The following is a 22,415-nucleotide window of genomic DNA, read 5'->3' as shown; positions in this document are numbered from 1 at the left end:
CCTGCTCTCCTCTCTTGGGAAGTCCCAGCGGAGGTGAGTAGACAGTCAGGTTGTAACTAACTCAGCAGGACTTTTGAACCATTTACTTAAATTCCTGGCTTGGAGGTCTGAGGAAAGGCTGATATGTGAGTGAAATACCCAGAGAGAGGAAGAGGTCCCAAAAGGTTCATTACACTCTCCAGATATATATTTCTAAGGGAATTGGAAAATTCACCATTATAACTAATTGCCCAGGAAGGAAGAGCTACTCAGAAAAGTGCAATAAGTAATCGAAGCCTGTGATTCTTAATCTTTTTGTTTTCTCATTGATCCATTTTAAACTATGATCAAAGCCACTACTCTTTCCCTGAGAAGATACACGTGTGTGCCCAGTTTTGGGAGGTTTATGGACCCAGAAATGTCCATCCATGGATGCAATTTTTTAATTACTGTAACACATGGATGGGTTCTTGGCTCATATGGGGTAGTGATGTGATGCCCCTGTTCCTAATATTAGTTCTCTTTATAAGTGATCTGCCAGGGTAACTTTTTAGTAAACCAGAGTTTGTCATTCTTTCTGAACCAAAACAACAAACAAGAAAGATAATCTATGAAAAATGAGCTGGAAGAAGGTCATCATGGCCTTGCTTTTAATTTGCACATCGTACATATGTTTCTCCCCCAATAACAAAGTATTATGACGCTTGGAAGAGAAAGGCTCTCCCCTCAAACCATACGCTGACTTTTTAGGAAGGGGGCGCTCCCTTTCCTCCTCTGCTGTCACAGTATCGCGCATGACGTTACCCAGCGCCCGCGCATTCCACAGCCTCACAGACGGCCAGTGGCCGCACTCACCACTCCAGCCTCGGGGTTCCTCTTTCTGCCGTTGCTGAAGGTGGAGGCCAAGGTGGAGGAGCAGCTCTCGTCGTACAAGGCCGTCCTGCCGTCGTTGATGGCAGAGTTGATGGAGATGGTCCACATGCTGGAGGCGTAGCCATCGCAGTTGCAGTCATCGTAGCTGCCGCCGTCTCCAGAGGCCCAAACATAGATGCTGCCTTTGCCCCCTCGACCCTGGGAGAAGACAGGAGAGATGCCACCAACGCCAACGCCTGTGCGTATCAGGGGCTGTAAGGGGGCTCTTCCTCGGGGGTGGGGGTCCCACCCAGGGAGGGTCAGGACATGGGCTTCGTTAGCAGCTGAACAACATGACTGGATTCGGTTCTGTCCGCTGGTGAATACCACTATCTTTCTGGTGGGGTGCCGTGAATTTTTTTTTCCAGGAAAGATTCTATATAAAAAGTCATCCAAATTTACAATTTAAGCTAGGGATAATGAGGTGAGAAAGGCTAGAAGAATCTCCGTAAAATATACAAATGAACAACTTTTAAAAAAAGCTATTAATGTAGTAAGTATATCCTCATGGTACAAAGTCCAAGTGTTTGAAAGGGAAAAAAAAAATCCCCCTAAGTGTAATCATTATTATCCAATTCTTATGTATCCTTTCATAAATTGTTTCAGCAAAAATGTAAGTAGACATATATGTTTATACTTAGCTATATAAGATAGAAAGATATATATTTTATTTTATATATAGTTATACATTTTTTATATATAAATTTACATTATATGTAAATATTTTAGGTGTAAAATAAACATTTTACTCCAAAATATATAAATATTACAGATTATATGTATAGATACATATGTATACATATACATGTATACATACATATGTATAATATGAATGTGTGTATATATACATGTGTATACATACATAAACACACATATGTATACATATGTATATGAGGTCTGACAAATAAGTTTGAGAACTTGTTGCAATGATGTTGCTAACCTTTTATTTTGATATCAGAGGGATTATTATTATGAATTTGTACCAACTGGACAAACAGTTAACCAACTTTACCATTTGGAAGTGCTGAAAAGGCTTGTGAAAAAGTTAGACAACCCGAACTTTTCTCCAACAATTCATGGCTCTTGCATCACAACAATGCACCAGCTCGCATGTCTGTGAGGGAGTTTTTATCCAGTAAACAAATAACTGTATTGAAACACCTTCCCTAGTCACCTGATCTGGCCCCCAACGACTCCTTTCTTTCCCGAAGATAAAGGAAATATTGAAAGGAAGATATTTTGATGACATTCAGGACATCAAGGGTAATATGACAACAGCTCTGATGGCCATTCCAGAAAAAGAGTTCCAAAATTGCTTTGAAGGGTGGACTAGGTGCTAGCGTTGGTGCATATTTTCCCAAGGGGAATACTTTGAAGGTGACTGTAGTGATATTCAGCAATGTAGCACTTTTTCTAGGATGAGTTGGCGAACTTAATTGGCTGACCTCGTATGTATATATGTATATGTATATGTATATATGTGCCTATGACATATATATGATATATATTTATATATCCCAATTGGATTGTACTAGAATTCTTTTAAACACGATGTTATATGACATTTCACTTGTAGAAGAGAACACCAAATATAGGAAGAATGCCTAATACAATCAAGTTAAAAAACGTAGAGCAAAAATAACTTTAAACATATAATGATATATATGATGTTATTACCAAATGCTAATTAGTTATAAATGGCAAGTTAGTCAGAAATACCTAAGTTAGCATTGCTTTTCTGTTCAGTGTTCTTAGTCTTTTGAACAGAACTTTTTCTTTTCCCTTTCCATCTTTTAGGGATACTCTCTCCACCCAGGAGTGGCCATTCTTTCTGGCTTTCTATGTTCTATCTTGGGGGGCAGTAGGGCTGGGGCTACTCTGTTTTCCCCTGTGGGCTGGAGAAAGAGCAGCGATGCAGTGTGGGCGGTGAGTGACAGGTATACAGCCTCCCCCTTCTCCACAGCTTGTTCCAGACTGTTTGGTAACACTTCTAGGGGTAAGAAGGCAAATGAAGCTCTGGCAGAATAAATCTGTCCCTGCATGGCAACCAGGAGTCCATGGTCCTGACTCGGTGGCTTAAAGGTGGAGATGCCAGATGCAAGGGTGATGACTGAATTAGCTCCAAGGTCTCTTTGCCTCCTGACCATGAGAAATGACATTTCAATTGCTTCTAACAGGACTTGGAGTTAATTAGCTTGTGATTAAATTGATACATCAACAAAGATTTATTCAGCCACTATCTGAGAACTGTCCTTAGCATCTCGGTAAATCTATACTGGAAAACTCCATCAAAAGAAGCAACTTCTCTCAGAAACCCGGACAGAGAAGGAAATGAATCATCCTTACAGCTGCTGTAGGGGATCACATTCTCAAATAGACTCAGATGTGGGCTCATTGCCAAGAAATGTCATCCTCTGAAAGTGAAACAGATGTGAATCAGGGTGAATGGGTGAGGCCCACCATCTGCGGAACTTTCCCCTGAACCAGACCACAGGTGGGCTGTGAGATGAAGCAACGCTAAAAGGAAATCAGCGCTAAAATCATTCTAAAATCATTCTCGCCTTGGTGTAGGGAGCGTGGTAGATTAAATGTGACTAACATTTCAGGGTTCCCTGTATTCATGCCCCTTGACAATATGACTTTGCAGTCCTGCCCACCAAGAGGAGGGGTCTATTTCTCACCCTTTGATTCAGGACTGGCCTGCTGTGTTGCTCTGGACAATCGAATGTGGTGGAAAGGGACATTGTGTCAGTTCTGAGCATAGGTCTCAAGAAGCCCTATTCACTTCTCTCTCTCAGACCTCTGTTGCACTGTGGGAATGTCATGGCGGGAGTCATGCAGGGTCTTGGCTCCCGCTGCCCACATAAGAATGCAGGATACGGTGAGGCCAAAAAGGAACACCCACGGAGCCATAGATAGGGGAGTCATAACACTATGGTCTTGCTAGCGGCTGGGTTGGAGACACAGGAAGCAGGAGCCACATGATCCGCAACCCGCCATCCACTTGTCTCTGCCAACCAACCTCACTTGCTAACTGCAATCTGCTCTTGCTAGCTCAGCCACCATCTTCTTGCTAGCCCTCATTTCCTGCTAGCGTAGCCATGGCAGTTATATTAGTGGCCAATGCCTCATTGGTTACAGCTGACGGCCAACTAGCCACAGCTGATGGCCATCCAATCACAGTTGATGGCCATTTACTACCTGAGCCAGCACCTTTCCACGTGAGGCCAAGAGCCTGGAAACTGCACTCCTGGCTTTGTCCCCACAGGGAACCAATCTGAGGTTGCCTGCTAGTTGACCGTAGACATAGCCCAATCAAATTCCCTGACCCAGCTCACAATCAACAATTACCAGACATGTAAGGGAGGCCATTCTAGAACAGTCTGTAGCTAATCCTCCAGCAGACCACAGATGCATGAGTGAGGCCTGCTGAGATTTGCTAAGGCTGGTCTAGATCAGCAGAACAACCCAGCTGACCTGTAGACCATGAGCAAACATAAATGGTTGTTATTTTAAGCTACTGAGTTTGGGGCAATTTGTTATGTGGCTTACCTCACTGATACACAGAGAGCAAGCAACAAACATTAGTTTAGTATTGGAGTGTAAGACTGGCCCACAAGGGTACTTTGACTCCTAGGAATATTAAGCTTCATTTTCCTAAGCAACATAGAACATATGAGGCAATAATAATTATATCCTAGAAGAACTGCCTTGTACATCTGTAGGGATAGAGTCCCAGGGAGCAGTTTCTAGGCTCTTGGCGTCACCTGGAAAGGTGCTGGCTTGGTTATTAGATGGCCATCAACTGTGATTGGATGGCTACCAGCTGTAACTAGTTGGCCATCAGCTGATTAGCCACTAATATAACTGCCATGGCTCCGTTGGCAAGGCAGTTGGCAGAGAAGTGGACTGTGGATTGTGGATCGTGTGGCTCCTGCTTCCTGTATCTCCAACCCAGCCACCAGCGAGAATATAGTGGTATGACCCCCCCATCCATGGCTCTGTTGTTGTTCCTTTTTGGCCTCACCATACTCTGTGTCCACCTGTCGAGAGCAGGAGCGTGCCCAGAGACCCTGCATGACACATAGCACAGAATATTCATGGTGCTGGCCAGAATTTTCAAAGGGGTAATGGAGCAGTCTATACATATGAAAGCTCAGTTTCGGGAGGCCCATGAGGAGCGGTGCCAGGAACGGGACGTGCGGTCTGCCTGGGAGACTCAAGCATCTGGATGGCACACCACCTTCTTGGCTGTAGAAGGCGTCGCCTTCCTTTTGGTGGTCTGCTGCTGTAGGCTCCGAGGGTTGTGGACATCTTACACTGAGGCCATCACCCACTCGGACACCTGGCACAGTGAGCAGGATTCCGGCCAGGTAGGAATGGTGTCTAACTCTGGGCAGGAGGACATGTGGCCCCCACACAGTGTGTGGTACCTGGTAGCCACTGTTCTCAGGAGTTGGACCCCCAAGGAGGGGTGGGAGGATGTGGATGGCTCCCGGGCCAGTGTGGAGAGGGCCCTGCAGGTTCTAGCTGAGCAGTTGCTGGAAGAGACGAAGGGTACAGCCGGCTGTGTGGGTTGGATGTTTCTCACCACGTTGCGTCGTAACACGGAAGCCGCACTTAATGAAATAGCTCAGGTGCAGGACCCACAGCCCTTGTGGGAAGTGCTGGAAGCTCGGAACCACCAGTTAGAGGAGGTTCTCACCACATTACGTCATAAGTCAGGGGAAGCACTTATTTAAGCAGCTCAGGTACAGGACTTGCAGTCCCTGGGGGAGGTGCTGGAAGCTTGGGTCCTCGTGTTAGAGGAGGAGCCGCACAGTGGAGACTCTGAGGCAGAGGCAGATGACACGAGTGGAAGCGATGTAGCTCCCGATGTAGCCCATCGTGCAGCAAAAGGTAAAACATGAGCAACCTTTGGGCCCCGGGGGCATTGCTGCCGGCAACCCAGCAGTGACTGAGTTCACAACCTACACGCCTTACACTCCCACTGAGTTGCAGGAGCTGGGGAGGCGGTACAGACAGCGCCCTGGAGGGCTGCTTCTGGCATGGCTGCTGTGTTTATGGGATGAGGGGGCAGACAGCTTTCTCTGCTCCCCAGGCTAAATGGAAAAGCTGTCCTCTGTGATGGTGCATCTGTCCCTGTGACAGTCGACAGTCGTTGCAGAACTGCCGTAGGTTGGCCCAAGGCCAGGGCAACCACACTCTAATGGAATGGCTCACAGCTGTGGTATGCACAGTATGGGGAGAGGCTGGCGAGCTGCCAGACACTGTGAGTAAATGGCAATCGTATGCTGAACTTGCTGAAATCATGTGAAATAGGTATAAGACATGCTAATAGGTATGAACATGCTATGTTCAACCCTAATATGTGGGGGCCGGATGACGAGTGTTTTACAACCAGCGTGAGAGATCTGGTTTTGGATACTTCACCTGCGAGTGCTTTTGGATCCTTGGTTGCCATTCTTATACCCTATGTGAGGCGGCGGATCCATGAAGTTACCACTGCCATGGCCACCCTGGGAGTAAGGGGGCGAGGTCGTGGGCCTCAGAGAGTAACACGCGCACAGATGTGGTGTGATCTCGTGGCAGAGGGGGTTGATCAGGAAAAATAGACCGACAACCCAATGCATTCTTGTTGGACCTTTGGAAACAGTTGTGTCCGGAACAGCAATTCCAGCGAAGCCCAAAGGGGAAGTCCGGGAAAGTGCGACCCATGTCCCTCCAGGACTTCATGCGGCTGCTTGAGGCCGACTCCTTCCAGTTTGATTGAGGTGGGGGGCAAGGTACCCAGTCCGAGGGGACGAGCAGGGACTGGAGGCCCCACGTGGAACTGTCCATACATTGGTCCCCTTCTAATGTGCAGAGGGTTTTGGCCCTAGTTGACACTGGCGCAGACTGCAGTCTTGTTTATGGGAACCCAGAACTGTTCCCCGGACCAGCAATCTGCACTGATCCAAAATCTGCACAATCCACAAGCAGCTGGCATGATTGAACGCTACATCGGCCTTTTGAATCAAGGTCTCCGGGTGTCAAAACACCCTCCCACGATGCGCGACTGGGTCTCGCATCTGTGGAACATCTTGAGAATCCTGAATGAGAGCCCACAGAAGGGAGGGCCCAGTAGAAGCTCTGCTACATCGAACGGCTGCTCCCATTCAATTACAAGTTACCACAAGTGACACTCTATTAAAGCCAGGCTATGGCAGAAATGGAAACATTTTGCTGCCAGCACCCACATGAAAGCAGGAGAACGGCAGCAATGGACTTGGCCCTGGCGGGTCAAAAGCCCCCACTGTCAGTGGTTGGGCCTGACAGCCCCATGGAGGGCTGGTCTGACCCATGATTTGCAAGTGACGCCAGGGGTGGTGGCCGAGTGGCCACCGCAAGTGACTGTGGTATACAAAGGTCCTGATGCAGGGACGATTTTACGGGGAACCTATGTGCTCTCTCTATGGCCTATTATGGGGTCCCTGTTCTGCTACGTGTTGAAACTATGCAAGAGACCCCAAGCACTGACATAAAGATCTGGTACCACAACCAGGAAAGGTGCCAGTGGCAGCGACCCTCCTTTCCCAGTACAAAAAGCTAACATGTATCCTCCCAGATGGAAGGGATTTGCCATTGTTGATTCCTATGACTACTATGTCTTTCTGCCTATAGGTGCTTATGGGCTAATGCAATAGTGGATTGGGCCCACACTTTTACTGGTGTGGCGAATCAGTCATCTTGTCAGATCGGCATGAACGGCCTGTTAGTTCAGCCCCAGGTTGCCGCAGAAAATTCACTGCTACAGGTGGCAATGGCTGTATAAGTAGACATCGAGGGACACCCCCTGGAACATTACTTGAACTGAACTAAAACTTTTTTCTCGTGGGCTGGGTTCCTACATTTGATCTTAGCCAAAAGGCCGAGAAGCGATGTGGGCTGGGTTCCTTTCACAGGGTCCCTCGTGAAAGATGCTGGTTGCGTAGGGTGTGAGGCGAGACCCTGAAGGGGTGGAGTATAGGGACGGAGTCCCAGAGAGCAGTTCCCAGGCTCTCGGCCTCACGTGGGAAAGTACTGGCTCGTTTATTAGATGGCCACCAGCTGTAATCAGATGGCCATCAACTGTAACTAGTTGGCCATCAGCTGTAACCGATTAGCCATTAGCCACTAATATTATTGCCGTGGCTACGCTGGTAAGGCCGTTGGTTGGCAGAGAAGCAGATGGCAGATTGCAGATTGTGTGGATCCTGCTTCCTGTATCTCCGACCCAGCCGCCATCGAGAATATAGTGGTATGAACCCCCTATCAATGGCTCCGTTGGTGTTCCTTTTTGGACTCACCATATTCTGTGTCCGCCTGCTGAGAACAGGACCAGCGACCCTGTATCTTACGCGTCAAACCTTTGGAATTTTAAAACAGCAAAATAAACTTTGGATTGGTCCTAAAGCAACATTGTATCTCAAACAACTGTTTGCAAAGATAACAAGAAAGCAGATATTATGACAACCTGACTGAAAATGAAAACCATTTTTTAGAATTAGCATCACTATGTTAGCTTATCTGCACCTATAGAAATTCCTTCCTTCATTGATATAATTAATTGTTCCCCTTCTCTTTCTCATGAATACCCCTTGCCTTTGCCTCCTAATCAGAACACTTTGGGTTTTTGCCTGAATCAGTGCTTGCTGAATAGCTAGCTATCCTTTTGGATCTTAAATAAATAAATGCTGTTGCCTCTCACTTTGGCCTTTTATTTTTAGGGTAACAATGGCCAAGATCCAGTTCTGTCCCGCTCCAGCTTTACCTGAACACCAACCAAAACACAACTGTGACTCACATTCAAACAATAATCAGCTGGCTGGGGGATGCAACAGAAGAAACTAGGATGATAATTATAGCAAGCACTTCTATGGCACTTATTGTATGTCAGGGACTGCTCTAAGTACTTTACGTATTAACCAACTGAATCCACACAGCAGTCCTGTGCAGTAGCACCATTCACACTAGCCACATGAAGGATAAAATACTTAGGAAGAAACTCAACAAACTGGAAAAAAAAAAGGCAATTACTAACTAAATAAAACAACTTTGAAACTCCATGGGAGCCAGAGATGACTTCACTCACCGGAAGGACACATCAAGACATCATGTTGTTGGATACAAAGACAGCATCACACAGATGTCAATTTTACCCAAGTTAACTTATAAATTTAATATGATGCAAATAAATATTCTGTATCAATCAAGATTCAGTCAGGCAAACATTACCATACTGGGCAGTTCACCAGAGGGAATTTGATCCAAGGAACAAGTGGAAAAGAAGAGCCAAAAACCCAAGTGGGGCATGGGAAATCACGCAGAGATTAAATCGAGAGGAGATGGCCCAGGAGCCTGTACTGTGAGCAAAAGCTGGGGATCTCCTGCCTTTATTCTGCAGTGCGTGCTCAGAGAATAGAATGGCAGTCAGACCTGCTTACACTGTTGACATTGGAATAGCCTGTTCCCCTTCTACGACTCCTACCATTGCTTTTTTTATTGGAGTATAATTGACCTGCAACATTATTTAATTTTTTGAAGAAGGCAAGTTTATTTAGATGAAATTAATTGCACGTGGAGCAATTGCACTTTGAATTCTGTCTTTGAGCCAGTCCTTTGGAGTTTAGCAGTATTAGTGCTTCTCTATAAAGTTTTCACCAAATGAGAATTTTTCACCCAGTCACTATTAACAGTATTTAACTACTATGGTTGCCAAACAGGGGTACTTTTTGCACCTAGGGGCCATTTGGCACTGTTGAAGACAATTTTGGTGGTCACAACTCTTTGCACATACGCACTACTACCATTTAGCAGGCAGAGGCCAGGAATGCTACTAAGCTTTTACAATGCATGGGACAGTACCCCATACCCCACAACAAAGAATGACCTGGCCCAAAGTGTCAACAGTGTCAAGACTGAGTAACTCTTCTAACCAACTGGCAAAGGGCAACGAGTTGGAATTTGCTGGTTTTCAGGGCATAGCCTAAGGCAGCCTCTCTTAAGCCCAACATTTCTTAAAAGTTCATGCAGATTTTTCGTTGTGTTCATAACATTAAAATGTCACAAATTGCTTACCATCAGTGTAGGTAAGGTTCCAGCTTAGAGACAGGTGCTATTGTTCTGTGTGTCCCGAGCACAACACCTATATCCCAGGAGGTGAAAATCCCACTTTGAGAAGCTTGGGGCTAAACTGAGTCAGTGTGTCTACCCTAACCAATGAGTCAGTATCTCTACCCTAACCCGGGCTAATGAAGAGACCAGGGCCTGGCCCAGTGGTATTATCTGCAGATGCCCAGTGAGGCCAGCCTTTTGGTATAGCTTGTTCTTTCCTAAACACTACACTATACTAAGTTTTATTTTCTAGTCACCTTGACATCTCAATACAACATTGATAGACTTTTAAAAAGTTATTGTATTTTTTATTATGAAAATTATATTCATTGTAGAATAATTGGAATATAGACTATGAAGAAGAAAATAAAAATCCTTTATAATGTTGCATTACTAGAAAATCACTGGTTGTATTTTGCAGATCCCTGGCAGTTGTATATACAAATGGAAACGTATAAGAACAGGCTTAAGAATGAAACTCGGATCATGTGATATATCTACTTTTGTGGCCCTGCTTAAAATGTATTTCTCACTATCTTATAAATATTTTCTCATGTAATTAAAAATAGCCATTCCATAATGTATTTACTCCTTTTCTTAGACATAAATGGAAATGTATTTTTAGGTTTTAAAGTGCTGCAATGAACATCACCTTATATATTTCTTTTTATCTCTATTTCCTCAGGCAGAGTTTCTAAAAGAGGCAATCTTGAGTGAAAAAGAATAAATGTTTGAAGATTCTTGATCCATACTGCCATGTTATTGCTCTTTACAAAGCGTCTTAACTTACATTTTCACCAGCAGTGCAGAAAAATGCAACATTTGGCCCATCTGGTTCAAAATTTAGAATCATTAAAAAAAATACTTTTGCCAACTTGGTGGGCAAATATGTAACTTCATTGTTTGGAATTATATATTTTTTCCCACTAGTAGTTGAATTTTTTTTTGGTATCTTTACTGCTCATTGGTGTTCTTGCTTTATGAATAGCTTAGCAAAGCACCAAGACTCCAAAGATAATATCCTTTGTCTATTTTTTCTTTAATGATATTTTTCTTTTAATTGATTTGTTAGAGTTCTTCCTATATTGAGGACCTTAACCAAATTTCTGCCATCTATATTACATATATATTTACCCCATTTTTTCTTCTTTTCTTTTGTATATTGCATTTGGACTTGCATAAGGTTTTCCACTATGTTACTTAAATCTATTATTTTTACAAATACTTATTTTAAATACCATATAAATCAATGTATTGAGGTACAAATCATGCCTTTATTCACTCACAGTTCATGAAATAATTTCATTCAAACTATTGACAAACATCTTTGACATTTGTGTGTTTGCCCTCAATAGGTCACTGATTACCGTTTGAGTCACCTAGCAGTTCTTCTTGGCTCATTGTGATAGCCATTGGTGCTGGTTTGCCAGATATTTCTAACTGCCCATATATTGTCTTGGGTGTAGTTGGGTGGGATCTTGTAAACCATTTCAATCAATGAATTTTTGAGTGGGAATGACTGATACCAAGTATCATGTCTAGGTTGAACCATTTACTGGTCAGTGCCAGGTGATGCTCAGCTCTCTTTCCCTCTGCATGGTTACTGGCAATGTTCCCGACCCCTGAGAGACTGTGATGAGCAAAGCCTGCTGCTGACCATGATGGATGTGTAGTCGAATGAGAAATCTTTGTGGGTAAAGCCTCCGAGCTTTTGGGGCTACTTGTTACCACAGCATAAGGTAGCCTCTCCTGACTGATACAGTTCATTCTGTTCACTTCCATTTGGGTTATATCAGATAGAGCATTTAAAAAAAAATCTCTGTGTATTGCAGTCCCTGGAATTTTTATTCCAAACCACAAGTAGCCATTTGTATAAAATTAGAACATTGCTTTTTTCACTTTTCCCTAGATGTATAGTCTTACTCTTGACAACTTAACCACATAGTGAATTGCTTTTTATTTTTTTTAGTGTGAATAAGAACCTTTTAATTCAAAAGACATTAAGTACCCCACAAGTAGAGTGAATAGTATAAATGACTTCCCTTGTGTCCATTACTCAGCTTTAACAATGACCAGACTTGCAGAGTTTTTAAAGGTTTTATGTAATAATATTTATTACTCTCTTTTTTGTTAAATATATTCCCTGTGCGTTTATGCTTACAAAGTTGCTCTTTGGCACAATATAAGTGATTGACTTATATTTTCATACAGCTGTTTTATGTTTTCATTCTTTGGGTACTTCTTTTCTGTACATGGAGTGTTAGAGATGGTGGCGAAGTCACACATAGCCTTAAGTATGAGCAATGGGTGAATGGATCGTCCTGAAAGGAGTTGGGCTTACTTTCAAAGAACTGCTAGTCACAACTAAAGGGGTTTGTCCTAATTTATGTTTCCTAAAAAACAAATGCTGAGATTAGGAATTGGGAACAGGTAGTTAATTTGGCGGGAGGTGAGCTCAGGAAGCGCTAGTGAGACAGGGAAGGGAGAAAAGACAACCAGATGCTGACAGATGACCAGGCTCCCCCTGTGGGCAACTGGGCTCAGTCTCTGGAGAGTACTGTGAACCTGCCACCAGGACAGCAAGGCTGGTGGTTGCCCCCAGGGTAATTCCCCATGGAGCATGCACTGGGAGGTACACTCCCGTGGTGCCCAGAAGGTCCTCAGGCAGAGGGGCAGACAGAGGCTGGCTGGCTCCACTGGAGCTGTGTGCTGCAGCCACTCACGGGCATTGCACAGTCTGCTTTGGTATCCCCATTGGCTTCTGGGGAGTTCAGCAGGGGTGGGCTGAGGGTGTCGGGATCTCCTGGAAAGCCAAAGGAAGGATGATGCAGCCTCCTGAAACCTACCAACTCACCAACTTATCAGAAATGAAAGAGGGATTGTAACTGCAACAACTGTTTAAGAGGTTAACTTGTAGACTGCTTGCTGTCCCAGTCCCTGCTGAGTTGTGAGCCTTCATTTGGTTTCAGAGCATAAATCAGGGCTTGTAGAGTGTTCCTGAGAGCTCCTTGGTAGGAGGCATCCATTGCCTGCCAGAAGCCCTGGCACTTGCTGCCACTGTGTCAGACCCACTGCTCTGATTAAATTTCAGCAAGCGCCACCAGGGCCTTGCCTGGCCTATTCCTGATTAATCACTGTCTCTCTAGGCAGCCCACTCCCTCCTGCCCCTTTTCTGAATTGTGGCTTTTGAGCCACTTTCTTGCAAGAAACCCCTCCCTAGTACATTCCAGTCTGATGATCTGGGATCTGTGCTGGTGCTTTTTGCAACCCCCCAGGGAATAAACAATCAATGCTCTGCCTTATCTGTGCCTCAGAGGATTTTCTATATCTTTGTCTTTAAATATTCCTAAGATGTTCCCACTGGTAGCAATCCTGAGTGTGATTAATAAGAGGTTGGGTTGTAGTCATCAGAGCCAGCTAAAGATGTGCCAGGGTTGCCTGGGGTGCCTGCATTTGCTCAAGAAGTGGAAAGAAGTTCATGAATCAAATGTCACTTTCAAGTCCCTCTAGTGTTATCTGAACTCCCCCTCTTGTTGTTAGAGCAGTAGAACAAGTTGTGTCCTGCAAAGGCTGGACTTTGTTGCTCCATCACTCTCTGTGTAAAAGGGCTACATCTTTTTTTGCCTAGCAAACATATCGCCTTACCCAGAGAGTGATGACTCTGCGTCTCAGATGAGGTTTTACTCAAACTGCACTCTGGAAACTGTAGCAGAGACGGCAGTGGGCATTGGCCCATATCTCTTAGACTTTATATATTCTGTGCACAGGGATTTCCAAATGCCAGCACAGGCGTCTCTTTGTTCTAAGGGCTTTCTCCCAAGAGACTGAAGGCTGCTTTGCACACCTGTCCAAGGCCGAAAGTGCAGGGGCAGTTACTTAGACAATGACGTTTACCCCAGCTCCCTTGCCATCCAGTGGGATAACGTCAGTGTGTGTTCTACGTGGTTTGCCAGTTTCTCAGTAGGATGAAGGCTCAGTTGCTCACAGTCGTAGCTGGCTCAAGAACATACTCTTCATTGGTCCCTTTCTTCCCTGCTCTACCTCTCCATTCACTATTGGTGTTCCCTTGACCTCCCAAATCAACCACTTGAACTCAATCCTTGTCTTAGGGTCTTCTTCTAAATTCCCAAACTAAGAATTTAATTATTAGATATCTCATTATTCAGGGGTCTGACTGTCGCCTATTCCCCATACATTACGTAAAAACTGCTTTAACTGTAAATCCAACATGTAGACTATGAAGTTAGAGAGGAAAAGATTGAAATACATAAAGGGGAAATGATTTCCTCTTCCCTTCCTCGCACCTGCTCTTTGCTGCCTCCTCAAGTGTTTATTGACCAAACTTAGGAGACGCAAACTCAAATCCCTAAGAAGTCAGGTGTGAAGCAGATATGAGATGATTGGGCGTGGTGGTGTTTGTTGCAAACAGTACACTCCAGATAAAGATTTCTTATCCTCCTTTTCATCTTCATTTTTATCATTACTATGTTGGTCAAACAAAACCTATCTGTAAGATGCTAAAATTCAAAGAAAAGCATAACTGCCTTTGTGTAATAGGTAATTATCTAACTCCTTTATGTAGGTGGAGACCAACTTTCAGAGGTGGGTTTTTCTTTCGAGGACACCAGACAATTGAAATAACTGGGAGGAAACGTACAACAGGAACGTATAATACATGATCTCTCACAAAAGTCTACAAAAAACACTGTCCAAAAATGTCACCTTGAAACCAGGAAAGAATCATCCCCACAGCTTGGGGGAAAGTCAAATGAGAAATCACATATATATTTTATCATACCCACTTCATTTTCTAAAATATTTACATATTGTCATCTGAAGATAAATCGTGACAATTTTTCTCTTAAGTTTCAGCATGCTTGGCATGCTTTGCAGAACAGTCATATTTGAAAGGGGCTTTTTAGTTGCAGCAGCAGAGGCTACAGATGGAGGAGAGAGAAATACCCAGACTTGAGATATGGTGGAGCAGTTCAGAAGTCCGTGGGAAATGACAGGAGGCAGCCAGGGTTGTGCTGCATTGAGTGACATCTATATTGTAAACTCAGACTGAGGGCAGATGTAACCTACTCACCTGACTCTCTTTTGGCCTTCGGTGACAAAAAATGCTTCTTGGTGAAAATCTATGTCTGCTGGGGAAGAGGATCATGTGCCAAGTATTCCTTGCATACCTGCTGTCACCTGGTCCTGGGCTTGGATGTGCAACCATTTCTCTCCAGCCACGCAGTTAATATTGTGATAAGGAAATAAGTTGTTTGCATGTAAAAATTTCATCCTAAAATCTCCTAAGGGTCGGGTGCATTGAAATGGGGCCATCTGAACCACCATCCTGTTGGTAGACTCCCTCTGTAAATGGCATTATGCCATGTAAATGTCAGGGGTCCTCTTGCTGTCTCAGATGGACTGAATGTCAACAGCTGGTTGGCATAACCTTGTTATAAAACCTTACTGCATTATTTCCTCAGTGTGCCTGTCCTAGTGTAGCAATCAATGTTTAGCCACTGTCATGGATGCTGTTTACTTTCAAGGACTCAGTTTCCCATTTCATAATTGTGTTTCTGGGATCCTTTTGTTGAATGCATGAGTGCTGAATGGCCTAAGGTGTGAGGTCTTTACTTGAAATACTTAGAAATGTTGCCCTTCACAGTCTTGGGTAACTTGAGACTACGCTTGGGAAACTTGTCATTTTTTTAAAAACACAAAGCCTTTGTGTTTTAGGTGTTTTTCCTCTTCCCAAAGGGAATTTGCAGATGCATGAAGGCAAAGCTGGCCCTTTGTTGCAGGTAGAATAAGTGGGTATGTAACTGCTATAATTGAAGGGAAGCCAGCAGAGTCTCCTAACCAGCAGGGTGCTGGCAAATATGTAACAACCTGCTCTCTAAAGAGGGCACAATTTCTATGTCTAATTTCAAGTTATCAATGAATGCAATGTCATCAGGAGCCAACTCCAGCTTGGCACTGCCCCTCATGCAGAAACACTTTCTCTCCTATTATTACATCAGAGAATTTTTGCATGCTTCTCTTTGGAGGGACTATGTTAGAGAATGGAGGAAGGATACTCTCAAGGTTTCAGATAGGAAGAAAAAAGTTGCAACTTGATCAACTTGGCTATAAAAGAGAGAGCCAGGTGACATCAAGGGTAACCTGGAAAAGTGACCATGTTGCTTCCATACTGCTTGAGTCTGGCCAAATCCCTTTTTTGACTGTCCATGCTAAGACTGGAAGGCGTGTTCGTGTTCTAGGGCTGCCATAACAAAGTACCACAAACTGGGTGGCATAAACAACAGAAACATATTGTGTAGCAGTTCTGGAGGCTAGAAGTCCAAGATCAAGGAGTTGTCAGGGTTGGTTCCTTCTGAGGGCTGTGAGGGAAGGATCTATTCTATCCCTTTCTCCTAGCTTCTGGTTGTTTGCTGCCAATTTTGTCATTCCTTTGCTTGTAAAAGTATCACCCGGTCTCTGCATTCATCTTCTCATGACATTCTCCTTGTGTGTGTCTGTGTTCAAATTACCCCTTTTCATATAGGCACTAGTCATATTGGATTAGGGCCCACTCTGCTCATCTTAACTAATTACATCTATAATGACCCTATGTCCACATAAGGTCACATTGTGAGGTACTGGGGATTAGGACTTCAACATATGAATTCTGGGGGACACAATTAAACCCATAACAGAGGGGAAGCATGTGGTCTTATATTTCTATTTAGGCCTTTGAAAGAATTCAGCAGATCAGAAGAAACTTCATCAGAGCGGTGAAAAGTCAGTATGAGTGTAGCTGACTGCTACTGGATGTTATTGGAATGGAAGAGAAAGGGGCTCCGTTAGCAACCTCTGACTATCCTCTGACCCTTCTAGTTCTAAACATTTCCAACAGAACCACATTTCTTATTTTTGGAGACTACCAGAGGGAAGGGTGTCTCCCCTAATTTGGGGCTAAAATTCTCCCTAAAGCATTGGAGTGGGAGCAGATCGCAGTTGGGGTGGAGGCTGACCGGTTGTGACTAATGAGGATGCTGACAGGGCCCTGTCCAAGGAGAAGGACCACAGGAACATCAGACTCGAGAAAGAGGAAACATGGACCCAGGGGACGGATACACAAAGCCAGTGAGAAATAGGCAAGGTGACAGTGACTGAGCCCCATGACTGCAGGGCCCTGGTGGGGGTGTCCATACACTCTTGTGACCAGCATCCTGCAGCCACCTTGGGTCCAGAACACCAGTCTATATGAGGTCATGCCTGAATCCATACCATTGTTCTCATGACTCCTCATGGATCTTTACAATAAGAAACCCCTTTAGCTGAGCTACCTGAATGTCTGTTCCTGAAACTCAGAGACAAATTAGGGCACATGGCTCAATCGTCAATCCGTTCAACACACCACCCTGATGAGAACATGCAGTGCAGTTACTTCCAGAAAATATGTCACCTCGACTGCCCTTTCCTACACATTGCGGGCTTTTTAAAGCAACACATCTATGGTCTTAGTATCTTAAGTTTACATCATATGTATCCTGGAGATCATTTAGGGCGGCACCTTTCAAGCTTTAATGGGCTCTTATTAAAATGCAGATTCTGATACATCCGGTGGGTAGGTAGGGTGAGGCTGAGATTCTGCGTTTCTCACAAACTCCCAGGTAGGCCAGTAGCCACACTTCGAGAAGCACTGATATGGACTATTTCACAGAAGAAGAAAGTGAGGAATGGAGAAGAGGCTAGTCTGAAGTCCCACAGCCAATGAGGGACAGGACTGAAATTCAAACTCAGGTCTCTCAACTGTCAAGCTCAGTTCTCCACTTGTGTGAAGATGTACATACGGAGAGGCTAGCAGAAAAAGTCTGTCATTCTGAGTGATGATTCCATTCATTTAGTGCCTCGTGTGCTTCCTCCCATGTGGAGTCTGTGAGAGCTGTGATTAGAAGAGAAATTGTGGCTGGAAAGATATAAAGGGCCTGATGGGTCTGGCTGTGTTCCAATAAAACTGTATTTGCAAAGATAGCTGGTTGGCTACATTTGGCCTGAGGGTCAAGGTTGGCTGAACCCTGCTCTCACTCTGTTCGACTTACTGTTTTCTATTGTTTACAGCCCAGATGCTGTTAATTTTTGTCCAATGAGATGCTTTAATCCATTAAGAGTAGGAATGTGTGTAGCAAGCAACAATTTGAAGAACCAAAGTTAGATTTTTCATGCCTAAATTCGATCTAATTAAACTGAGCTCACTTCATCAATTCCTTTATAAATTTTACATCGCTTAGTATTCAGAGGCTTAGATTCAATGTGATTACAAATAAAGATGCAGGAACAAAAGCTAAGGAATGATTTTGGAGGTCATGGCTGGTGAAGATAAGGGGGGGGGCAGGGGTAGCAGCAAACCTAGCCTAAAAATATCTGTGGTGTTAGGCACAAGCTTAGTTCTGAGCTTCATGGCAGCCAAGGAAAAGAGTGAACTCTAGTGGGTTAATATCATAGGGTGGGTTCCTTAGAAGCGGAGTCAGAGGCAAGGACTTAGGTGCACGAGACGTATTAAGGGAGAGCTCTCAGGAGAAACCTGTGAGTGGGAGAGTAAAACAGGAGAGGGTGCGGAAGGAACCCCCAAATGATGTGTTCTCGAGTAAAGTCAATCATTGGCTTGATTCACTGGGAGCTCTGGAGCATAAATTACACCTCAGAGTGGTCCCTGCTGGAGATAAGCAGCCTGGCCCTTTCTACTCTGAATCAGTCCGTCATTGGCTATGGCTGCCTCCTGGGTGTGGGTGGGCAGAGAACCTTCTGGATAAGAGGACTCCCATCAGCCAGGGCAATTCTCCAGGGAAGGGGCAGGTGTGAGTCAGCAGCAGCAAACATTTACAGCAGCCAGGGGTGGGTCACCAAAGGTTTCCATTACTGTTATAGATTTCTATACAACTTTTAATCTTTCAGCCATCAAATTTTATTATGTATTAATTCCACATCTATTTATTGAGCATCTGATTCACCACGTTTCAAGTCCTAGGCTATTCCTGAGGATGAATAGCTGGAGAGGAAAACATGTGTTCTCTGACCTCAGAAAATGTATAGAAAAAGTAGCCTTCACTATTATCAAAAAGCAAAGAGGTAACAAGTGTTGTCCAGCATGTGGAGAAAAGGGAACCCTTGTGCATTTGTGGTGGGAATGTAAATTGGTGCAGCCATTATGGAAATCAGTATGGAGGTTCCTCAAAAGATTAAAAATAGAACTACCTTATGACCCAGCAGTCCCACTTCTGGGTACATATTCACAGAACATGAAATCAGTATCTTGAAGAGGTATCTGCACTTCCACGTTTATTGCAGCATTATTCACCACCTAAGTGTCCATCGACACAACAATGGGTAAAGAAAATGTCATACACACACACTGGAATATTATTCATCCATAAATAGAAGAAAATCTGCCATTTGTGACAACATGGATGGAACTTGAGGACATTTTGCTAAGGGAAATATGTCAGATAGAGAAAGACAAATACGGTATGATCTCACTTATGTGGCAACTAAAAACACCATAGTCATAGAAACACAGAGTAAAGTGGTGATTGCCAGGGGCTGTGAGAGCTGGTGGGGGAATTGAGAAGGTGTTGGTCAAAGGGTACACATTTCCAGTTACATGACAAATAAGTTCTGGGTTTATAATGTAGAGCATAGTGACTATAGTTTGAAAAAGGAAACAATGCTCGGCATTTTGAAACTCTTAAAAAAAAAAAACCAGAAAAGAAAAAGTAACCTTCAGTTGTCCACCCTAATTTTCTTCAATATTTTTACCTTTCTAAGCTACTGTTAAACATACAGTGTTCTGATACCTCTTTTAGTGTTATAAATGCATAAGTAATGCGCTTATGTGTTTTCCATATTCAGACTGTAAATAATTTAAAAATACAGAGAACAGATGCATTTTATAATTTATTTATAATAGTGCTAGTTTATGTAACCAAATATGGCTATAGCCATTTTATCTATTTGAAATTTGTCAAAGTCCAAGAAGCAAAATTTTAAAATACTCCTAAAATTGATTTCCAAAAGTCCATATTCTAAACCTCATACACTTGTCTTTCCCTCATTTAAGACCTGATTACTCTTACTCTACACACCATTGTTGTAATCTTTGGGATGTGATTCCCACACCATGACAGATTAGACAAACAAACTGAAAGCATGGAGAAGGCATTGGTGTCAACCTGATGGCAAGTCTAATCCTGAAAAAAGACTGAGTGAGGCAAAATGACTACTCTGAGTAGTGGGTGTCGTGGCACCAGTGAGCAGTAAGTCTGAATTTAGCACATCGCAGGAACATGCAAAAACTACATTTTGCTAAGTCAGGTAAGGAGTCTTCCAGCTGAGGCCCAGGAATGGTGGAGCAGAGACAAGCATCCCCACTGGGCCCATCTGAATTCCTGACCCACAGAATCCACAAGCCTAGTAAAACGTTGTGCTTTATGTTACAAAGTTTTGGGGTGGTGGATTAAGTGTCCATAATTACCTGGACAAGAACCAACGCTTTGTGCGGGCACGTCCCAGTGTGAAACACTTGCATGTTTATCCCATTTACACCTCACAAGGATCCCAGGAGGAATGTATGTATGGTTATCACCATATCACAGGCAAGGAAACGGAGGCATGGTGATGTCAAGTCACTTGCAGATAAAGGCTCAGACACTGAGTGGCGCAACGGGGACCTGAACCCCGGGAGACTGATCCCAGAGCCTGGCTCATGTGTTGTCTGGGATGGTACCTGCCCTGAGATGGCAGAGAGGGAATCTCCTTTCTCTCTCCTTTCTCTCACTATATCAGCTGACCAGCAGAGTGACCCGCGTCTGCCACCCCATCCCCCATCCCCGCTGCCCTCCCTCTGGAGGCTCTGCCTCCGGTCTCCTTGGCTCCGTGGTTCCTGGGCTAATCTCAGGGAGCTGAGACCACGGAGACAGGAGCCCTGGGGCTCAGACTTCCTGCCTGGGAGCGTTGTGGATTCACAGCCCCGGCTGCTACCCCTTGAATCCACCACCCAGTTTGCACAGACCCTGGACTGCCTGCAGGTTGCTCCCAGCCAGGACTGGCAGGGCGGCGGCGCTAGTCAGGCCCCTTCCGCTGACACCATAGCAGAGTGGGACCCTCCTTCTTCCCCTTCCTTCACAGGGGCCAGTCCCAAGTCACCGTCTGCGTTGAAGGCGCTCCCTGCCTTCTCCCATCGCCTCCCCTTCACCTTCACAGGCACCCCTCCAATAAATCTGCACGTCTAACCCCGTTTTGGGGTCCATTTCTCACAGAACCTGAGCTAACGCACTAACGCATAGGGTAACAGTCCCACCTTCGCCCTCTGCCCTGCCACATCCTCTTCTATGGTCACCTGCTTTCCACCCCGTGTGCCCCCCTCCCCCATTGGATCAGGGCCTCGTGGCGGCAGGAACAACTTTACCTTGTTGACACCATCAGCCATCGCCTGAAGCGTGAGCTCTCTGGGCCCATCCACCGTCTTTCCGTTGTCTGTCGGGCCCCAGCTGGCGCTGTAGATGTCGATCAGCTGGGGCATGTGGCTGATGGAGGAGGCCTCGATGATGTCTGTCATAAACGGCTGGTCCAGCATCCGGATACCTGTGGACACGTGTGGGCAGGGAAACAGCATTTTGGTTCCCAGTTCACAGGAGACATGGTGGGGAGGAGGGTTCGAGTCCCGGGTGCGGTTGAGGAGTTGGCCATCTCGGGTACCCTGAGGGATGCTGTGGAATCCTGAGTTCAACCTGTGTGTGGTGTGTGGGTTACACCTTCAAAGGATGGAGAAAGAAGCATCGACTGGCCCACCAGATCCTTTTTGGACCCCACCTTTGCCTTTCCTTATGTAACTATTTGAAGACAATTTTATTACCCTAGCAAAGTTTACTAGAATTCCCAATGGGGAGAGACTACCTTTGTTGAAAACATTCCTTGATAAGTCTGTTTCTAAATGGCAGGTCAGCCTCCAAGGACTGAGTGTTGACTGGGGTCAAGTTTCAGAGGAGAAATGAAGCTACTGCGCATGACAATGGGGGGGAGGCAATAGATATTAGATATTTAAGGAGAAATCCCAGAGGGCAAAAGTCCGAAGAGGGCAGAAACAGGACAGGTACACTTCATGTCAGGAAAAGAGGAACTCCCGGCTGCATTGTATCTGAGCAGGGACTTCGGAGAGGACAAAAATGTTGCATGGGCTGTTCTAAAATATACTAATAATGGGGTGTGTGATACAACCACCTCTTCTTTTTATTCTATGGCATCTTTGTAAAGTTGGTGCTACTCTCTGATGCCTTGTGATAATGACTTCTTGCTGGGAAGCTGAAAAGGAGCAGAGTCCTGCAGTCCAGGATTGTGGGGGGATAAACCTGAGC

The 22,415-nt window shown here is 44.7% G+C and overlaps 1 protein-coding gene across 1 annotated transcript in view; it reads right to left on the bottom strand.

Annotated features, from left to right (window-relative positions):
- Positions 1-22,415, bottom strand: part of PCSK2 (proprotein convertase subtilisin/kexin type 2) — a 274,524-nt gene that overhangs the window by 25,200 nt on the left and 226,909 nt on the right. The window contains exons 8-9 of the mRNA XM_033095229.1: positions 21,470-21,645; positions 835-1,050 (exon numbers count right to left, since the gene is read on the bottom strand). Coding sequence (XP_032951120.1) covers positions 835-1,050; positions 21,470-21,645 — 392 coding nt within the window. The remainder of the gene's footprint in view (positions 1-834; positions 1,051-21,469; positions 21,646-22,415) is intronic.

Source organism: Rhinolophus ferrumequinum, chromosome 23, assembly GCF_004115265.2.
Source record: "Rhinolophus ferrumequinum isolate MPI-CBG mRhiFer1 chromosome 23, mRhiFer1_v1.p, whole genome shotgun sequence".
Lineage (NCBI taxonomy): Eukaryota > Metazoa > Chordata > Mammalia > Chiroptera > Rhinolophidae > Rhinolophus > Rhinolophus ferrumequinum.
Note: the sequence above shows the minus strand (reverse complement) of the source record. Positions and strands in the feature narration are given on the sequence as shown.